At 42.2% G+C, this 8,503-nt stretch overlaps 1 protein-coding gene across 2 annotated transcripts in view; it reads left to right on the top strand.

The window, feature by feature from the left end:
- Positions 1–4,786, top strand: part of LOC143032911 (methyl farnesoate epoxidase-like) — a 117,180-nt gene extending 112,394 nt beyond the window's left edge. For both annotated transcript variants that reach the window (XM_076198171.1, XM_076198170.1), the window contains exons 10-12: positions 357–457; positions 3,840–4,001; positions 4,406–4,786. In XM_076198171.1, coding sequence (XP_076054286.1) covers positions 357–457; positions 3,840–4,001; positions 4,406–4,593 — 451 coding nt within the window. In that variant the 3' untranslated portion in view covers positions 4,594–4,786. The remainder of the gene's footprint in view (positions 1–356; positions 458–3,839; positions 4,002–4,405) is intronic.
- Positions 4,787–8,503: the final 3,717 nt, after the last annotated feature.

Genomic DNA, 8,503 nt, shown 5'->3' with positions numbered 1-8,503 from the left:
TGTGTGTGTGTGTGTGTGTGTGTGTGTGTGTGTGTGTGTGTGTGTGTGTGTGTGTGTGTGTGTGTGTGTGTGTGTGTGTGTGTGTGTGTGTGTGTGTGTGTGTGTGTGTGTGTGTGTGCGTGTGTGTGTGTGTATGTGTGTGAATGTATATTTATATATTTCTTCATTACGCAGATAAGAATATACTTGGATTCACGGGCAACTACATTTCTAGGTATATATTCGGTGTGCACTTTCGCCTGCAAGGCATATGCAATAGCACAGCGAGTCTTAACTCACCGCGCAATGAAAGATTGTTACCGAGAATTCATTAACGATATAAGTATTGACCAGGCTTTTTGTCTCTTATTGTACAGCTTACCATACACGGAGGCCGTCCTGAGTGAAGTGCAGCGCTATGGAACAATCGTCCCTTTGGCGCTTCCGCATGTGGCGACCTCTAGTGTAAATGCCGCTGGTGAGTCAACCCTAAGTGATACAAAGTCACTGAATGAGACTGGGTCGATCTCTTAACCCCTTCATCTCTTGCAATGGAGTTGTGTTTATGTACTGCCTTAACTAGTCTGTAAATATGTGTTTGATCGTGAATGATTTGGCCTCGGCAAAATGGGTATGTAATTCCTTGACCAAAATGCACAGAAACCCTCTGTATCAAGAACATAACAATACCATGTAACTCCCTTCCATTTACACGCTTGCAAGCTCTCTAGTCCCTTAGATCTCCCAATGCTCTCAAGTGACAAATGAAATAAAACGTTTCTGGTCAGTGCCAAGTCCTTCTTCCACTATATCTAACCCTTATCCCCCCTCACCAACCACACATAAGTCTCTCCTTTCAAACGCTTATACAGTATACAGACAGACATACACCCCGATATGTAGTCTAAACCCGCCTATCATTAAAGACCTCTCATACGATGAACATTTGCTGCAGAATATTCCAAAATAGGAAAATTACCCCTTCCCCGTCACTGACCAAACATACTGAGAGCCCATAGGTGACAATGAGTGCGCAGAAACTTTCTTGCAGTACATTTCCATACATCCTGATTCCTAGGATCCCACGTAGGATTGGACAAAAAGGCGGTAAGTAAAAGTGGTAAGGGGAAGGTAGGTAGAGTATTTCAGAGAACTGTTGAATGTGGAAGCTAGGGATTGATTTGTTATGACCGTGGAAGTAACTAAAGAAATGACTGTGATGGGAGAGGAAAATAAGAGAGATATAGGGAAAGATGAGGTACAAAATGCACCGAAAACGAAAATGAAAGCTGGTAAGGCACATGGATTGGATGAGTATCATGCGAAGTGTCTGACAAAGGGAGAAACAGTTTTAGTGGATTGGCTAGTGTGGCTATTTAATGTGTGCCTAAAGGATGGGAATGTGACTAAGGGCTAGAGTAGTGTGTGTATAGTTCTGCTTTACAATGCAAAAGGTAATGTAATAGTATTAGAAGGATAATTTTTTTAGTGTAGTTGAAAAAGCATGTAAGAAGGTGTTAATTGAGAGGATCTGGAGAGGATCCGGAGCGAAACATAATCATTGGTAAGGAGTAATGTGGGTTTAGGAAAAGTAGAGGGTGTGTGGATTATTATTATTCTTTATTATGGTAACCCAGCTATACGAGAGGTTTCTGGCAAAAAGATGGGATATCTTTTTGGGCTTTGTGGACCTAGAGAAGACTTATGGTAGGATCAACAGGAAGCCATTGTAGATTTATTTTAGATATATGATACAATGGGGAAGCTACCCATGGTAATTGAAAGCTTTTACATGAATAATACAACTTATGTTAGGATTGGGGATGGTTAAAGTGGGTGGCTTCAACTGAAGGTGGGGCTGCACCAAGATTGTGTTATGTTACTATGACTGTTCAATGTGGCTGCACCAAGATTGTGTTATGTTACTATGACTGTTCAATGTGTACATAGATGTGGTGGTACAGGAGGTAAATACGAGTGATCACCAAAGGATTAGAGATGGTTAAAGAGAGCGGAGGGAAGTGGGGGATGACCCAGTTTTGTTTGTTGATAACACTACACTTGTGGATGGGTCCGAGGAAGGTCTAACCCAGTTAGTGATGCAATCTGGGAAAGTAGTTGGTAGAAAAAAGTTGAGAATAAATTTCAGTAAAAGCAAGATTATGGGGTGTACAAGGGGGAGATATTGACAGTGGGCTACGGACAAAATCCCGTAGGGCAAAGTACAGTACATGGAAAACAAAGTCCCGTACGTAGTTTATAATTTATGCTCTACAAAAGAACCATATATGCCAAACCTTGAGTTGTTTACTAAATAGTTTGTAGGTATAACACTACCATTTGTATCCCCTTCTAGTATATATAAGTCCGAATCCTTACCACTATCCCGAATGCCGAAAAAAAAACCTCATCATTAACGAAGCAGGCCTCGAATTCCAGGTCTTCTGCCTTGCCCGCTGAGCCACAACATAAAATTCTAATAAATATTCCTTAAAGAGTTCAGTGCCAATAGTCCCCTTTTATACACAACTATCTTTTAATTTTCTTACATAGTTCTTTTTCCCTCCTAAAAAAACGATCCCACTCGAGCATGTGGTCTTTTCTAGGTAGTCCATAGTCCATGTCGAAATACCGAAACTTACTATACCGCGATCAGTATGCAGAATTCGTCAGCATAAGGAAAATATATAGATAAGACAATTATATATTAAGTAAAAGAGAATTCAAGATTTCATCTACTATCCATTATATTAGATCCATATGTATACGAAATATAGAAATGTATAATCGTAGCTTATCTAATGGCCAGTCCCTATTTATACTTGAGATGGAGACCAAACTTACCTCACCTAAAGGAGTGAACAGTATTACACACCTAATCCAATTAGTGTCATATCTCCAAACCAATTAGTAAAGAACTGAAGGTTTGGGATATTTGGTTCCTTTGTAGAGCAGAAATTATAAGATACCTGCGGGATTTTGTCACACGGGATTTAGTCCTCCAGGATTTTGTCCGTACCCCGGTGGTAGTAAGTCAAAGTAGAGAGACTAGAGGAGGCAGATAATTTTAAGTATTTAGAATCATATGTAGCAGGGAATAGAGGAGTTGGGGTGGGGGTAAACTGTAGTATAGAGTAAAGGAAACAAGTAAATGTCTTGGGGGAATGAAAAGTGTCATAAATAAGTATCTAAGGATGGGTACAAGGAGCAGAGTAATTTCAGGGGTGACTGTACCAAGGATATAGCATGTAGAGATTTACAATTTAACAGAGGCAGGGAGGAAGTATTTAAATGTATTTGAAATGAAGTGGTATTAGTCATTTTCGAGACAAATCTAAGGAGAAATAAATTACTATTAATTGCACTAACAGAGGAAGAATGCAAGACGAATAAGTGGGCAAACCAAAGTAAAAGGTACTATGAAGGTGATAAAGGAGTGGAAATGTAATTAGATAAAGCAAATAGACCGAAAGGAAGATGGCAAATGGAACAAATGTGTTGCTGACAACGCCTCTAAATGACAAGCGTAGAACAAGGAGGCCAGACAGAGGGGGGGGGCGAGAAGAAATAAAGGTATTTGCAAGTGATATAGCATAGATTGGGAGAAATCTTTCTTCATCAATGGACTCCGAATAGTTGAGTGATCCTCTGAATATTTGCATTGCAGATATCGGGCATACACATATGATGAACTTTGTATTATATAGTAGCCAAATCGATATCCGTTTGCAAAGGTCTATATGTATGAAATATATTTAAGAGTGTATGTACTGTGTGTACTTAATGAATTATAATTATGAATGCACACATGCGCATGCATGTACTTAGGCATAACTAAATATATTACATGTGTTTCGCAGGTTACTATTTCCCTAAGGGCTCGGTGATTATAAGCAACCTGTACAGCATCCACAATGACGTCGATTACTGGAAGGATCCAGATGTCTTCCGACCAGAGAGGTTCCTCAATCATGATCAGACTGCTTACGTTCACAATGAACGCAGCTGTCAGTTCGGCATCGGTAAGACCTACCAGCTAATTTGAATCCTGAAGCCTCTGTGTGTTACCCCTCTAAACTGAGCTTCATCTCTGCTGGTTAAAACTGTCTAGGACGAACAAGGACAAACATTGCAATTCATGTCACTTAGGTGATTTCTAAATAGTTTTATGCATAATTTTTGACTTACGATAATAATGTAGAAGAAAGCTCTCCGGGTCATTTCATGCTTGTGGTCCAGACATCTTTCTTGTCACTACCTCTTAGAGTTGACAACTGAGCCTTACTACAAGTCTGTTGTATACAGAGGATTTTTTTTTTTTTTTTGTCGTGGGGAGAGGAGTGAGTACAAGTGAACTAAGCCGATACTGAGATGTTTCTACCGGCTCCTGATCTGTGTCTAAACTTGACTTTTCTTTCATCCACAGGTAGGCGGATCTGCATGGGAGAGAGCCTGGCCCGCATGGAGGTGTTCCTCTTTTTCACGGCCATGATGCAGAAACTGAAGTTCTCCTTGCCGGAGGACGAACCCCCGCCGTCTCTGAAGCGGCCCGAAGGTGTCACCTGTGCCCCTAACACCTGCAAAATCCTTGTTAACACCCGTGATTTTAAGTAAAAGAGCTATCTTAATCTCTTCAGCACTTATTTGAAAAATATCGCCTGTAATTGGCCGGTACAAAATATAGAAAGCTTGAGACCAGTTTGGCAAAGTTAAACGATTTTTAGTCCATGCTATTTCATTGAGTGATCATCATGTTAACTGAATGCTGTTTTTGCCGCAATCCGAAATAAAGTTGATAGCTACATTAGTGTTGAAGTTTTTTCCCAAAAATCTCCCCTCCCCCTCTTAAAATATAATCAAAATACCATAAAAATCTTTATATATGATCATGTACCTGAAAATGTTTATGCTACACAGTGATTTCATATTTCAGTGGAAAATACAGTTATTCAGTGCAGCAAATATTGAAGGAATACATATAAATAGAAGCTTAATAGTAAGTATATAAAAAGACAACATGGTATTACGCATAGAGGAAAGATAAGATTTACCTTACGTAAATGTTCAACAATCCCGGTTATTTTTTTTTTTATTCAATTATTTTATTTTTTAAGGAAGGTTGAGGTTGACCAAAAAAGAATGAGTACACACGCATACAGGTACTGGCGGAAGCAAATGATTAGGCTGCGGTCTTTTCTACACTTTATTTTACCGGGCAAATAGCACAGTGGTAACCCTCATATAATATACATCTTCATGAAAATCTGAATACGAGACTCGGTGTCTTGCTTTCCAATTTGATGGAAGAGAATGCGCAAATACGCAACAGGAAGACTGGGTTCCGTTCTCAGAATGAATCTGTTATACCTACACAAATATTTAAGATCCAAAATCACACGCTATTGCAAACAACCATCGTGTTTTTCTGGCCATATAACCCACAGTTATAGTATACTTTCGTGTCCGTTGAAACTTACTCTTATGTGTGCAACAGAAACGTGGGGGGACGTTTGGAATCTTTATTGTGACGTTAAGCGTGTAGGAGTTACAGTAGTGAGAGCTACATGCTCCCAGTAAGACAGACGGCTATAGACTGACGTGAGGGCAATGTCGTACTCTCTACGTAGAAGGAAGACGATGCCACGTTGTATTACACATGTATCAATCAATGAGGGCCTTGTGCCCGTAACAAAGAGTCCTTGTACTGGAAAGCGTCTGGGGGTCGGGCACTCCACAACACTGCGGTGCAAACCTACGGTGCCCTGCTCGGGTCGAATGGCAAAGGCCCCTTGTAACATTATATCACACCTCCCCATCCTCCGCGCTCGCACGACCATGGCGAGGGGAATGATTACCTGCAAGCCGGGGGAAGCGGCGGAGGCGGAAGTGGGTGGATCCGCGCATGAAGACGGCAGGTCCTCCACCGAGGGATGGGACGCAACGGGGCTGCGTCTCCGGAGGCCGGTGGTCGCTCCCGTAGACGGCGGGGCGGCAAGGCTGGTTGGACAGCGCCCATCCTCGTCGGCGGAAATGGCGTTTCAGAGCTTTCAACATGGAGGGATGGATTTGGGTAGGGCGCAGCGGTCGAACGGAAGCGGGTGACCCAAGGCGGGGCTTATCCGTGCTGCGGCCCGTAGTCTCCAGAGCGTCCCGTCGACGTCGGCGGCTGGCGACGGGTCGTCACCGCAAAGCGCCAGTATTGCCGGTGACGGCGCTCTTGACGTGAGGAGGGGACGAGTGTACGATGGTCTGTCATCCACGAGAAGTGGGACCAACGAAGCGGGCATGGCTTATATTTTGATGCGGCCCGGGTGGCAGCAAGCGTCTCCAGTGCTAGTGGCGTGTCAGGTTTCGGCGTCCATCGGAAACCGTTGGCCACGCAGGACGAGGCAGAAGTGCCCGGTGTTTCAGTCCTGCATGCACACCGCGTCCTCGGATGGAATCGAAGGGGGTCCGCGCACGAGGACAACAGGTTGTCCGCCGAGCGGAGAGGGTGGCCCGGTGCTCGAAGGGTGTCAGCACGGGCGCTTAGCACGGGCGACGGCGACAGAGCTCGCGAAGTGCCCAGTATTTCAGCCCTACGTGCACATTGCGTCGGGGGCGGAATCGAAGGGGTTCCGCGCACGAAAACGGCAGGTCTTCCGCCGAGCGGAGAGGGCGGCTCGGTGTTCGAAGGGCGCCAGCACGGGTGGTGGCGACAGAGCTCGCCTTACGACAGGAGTGACGTTACCTTGCTGCACCGCTTGAACCTGAAATGCGAAAGGTATCGGGCTGGGTGTGCGGGCGGCGAGGGGCGTCGCGTCGGCTTGCAGGTGGATTCTCACGAGGGGGGAGGAGAACCATTGTCTTTCCTAGGGGGACGGTGCTGGTGTCGTCCTTGGAGACCAGAACGTCATTAAAGCCCCGTAGGAAGTAGTCGCGAGTGGCGGCCGGTGAGCTATTAATGGGCAATGTCAGCTCGGCGCCAGGACAGGTTCCGGGGAGTCGGGTGGGACTGGCCAAGCCGAAGGAGAGAAGGGTCGTTCGGACCTGCCCGTGAATCCATATGGTGGCATTGCATAGGATTACAGAGGCGGAACATGCCGACAGGAGACCTTTTGGTCCATATCTCGGTCGGATGCGAAAAATCATAATAATGATAAATGAATGAATAGATAAATAAATAAATGAATGAATAAAAACTATAATAATGTAAATAATAAGATACATAGATAAATGCATAGGTATAGTTAAATAATGAACAAACAGGTAAATAGCGAATAACAATAAACTGACATATAACTAATAATAAATGAAAATCAAGCAAATGATAATAAACAAACAGACAAATGATATCAAAACAAATAAACAAATAATATAAAATAAATGATAGTCATTACAGCATCTTGCTTAGGTGTTTATCTAAATAATTCTTAAAGCTTCGAACTAAACTACATTGCACTGCCTCTGCATGAAGTTTATTCCATTCATTAACTACATGGTTGGCGAAGTTGTTTCGACCCACTTCCAAATTAAATCCATTTCCATACAGTTTGAGACCATCGTTTCTTGTCTGATTCTCATTCAGTGTGAAAATTTAGTCATTTTCTATGTTGTCAATTCCCGTTAGAATTTGACAAGACCTGTATCAAGTCACCTCGGAGTCTGTTTTTTTTTATTTTATTATTTTTTTTTTTTAAGGAAAACAGATTCATATGTTTTAGTCGATTTTTGATATTTGGAATCAGTTTCGTGGCTCGCCGTTGTAATTTTTCCAATCTGTCAATGTCTTATGAAATTCGGTGACCATACGGAAACAGCATTTTCCAAATATGGACGAACTAACGATTTATATAGCTTGTTAATGAGTGATGGACTTTTGAAGTCAAAAGATCGTGCAATTAGTCCTAGAATCTTATTTGCTTTCCCAGAGGCAGAAATACACTGCTTAGATGATTTCAGATCGTTACTGATAATTATGTCAAGATCCTTTTCACTATCCACTTTTGTTAACGAATTTAACAAATAACTTGTAATCGTACCTGCTGTTATTTTTACCTATGTGCATTACCCTGCATTTACTTGTGTTAAATTTCATTGGCCACTTTTCAGACCATTGCTGTAATTTATCTAAATCTTCTTGAATATCTAATTGGTTTGAGTGATCATTTGCCATTCCGCACATTTTTGTATCAACAAATTTGGAAACAAAAGATTTTAGTCCGTGGTCTATATAATTTATATATACTATGAATAGAAGTGGCCCAAGAACGAAACCCTGAGGAACTCCACTCGTAACAGTTTTCCATCCAAAAATTGTTCCATTTAAAACAACTCTCTGTTTCCGCATCATTCAACCAATTACTAGTCCAACTTAATAGGCTACCACTTACTCCGAGTAAAGCTAATTTAGTAAGTAGTCTTTCGTTTGGGACGGTATCAAAAGCTTTTGCAAATTCTAGATATATTAAATCTATATTGTTTCGTTTGTCATAATTCGAGATAACTGTGTTATAAAATTCGAGTAAGTTAGTCACGCAAGAAC

Source organism: Oratosquilla oratoria, chromosome 14, assembly GCF_046742065.1.
Source record: "Oratosquilla oratoria isolate Oo_2021 chromosome 14, ASM4674206v1, whole genome shotgun sequence".
Taxonomy (NCBI): Eukaryota; Metazoa; Arthropoda; class Malacostraca; order Stomatopoda; family Squillidae; genus Oratosquilla; species Oratosquilla oratoria.
The sequence above is the reverse complement of the archived record's forward strand: the minus strand, read 5'-3'. Positions and strand labels throughout refer to the sequence as shown.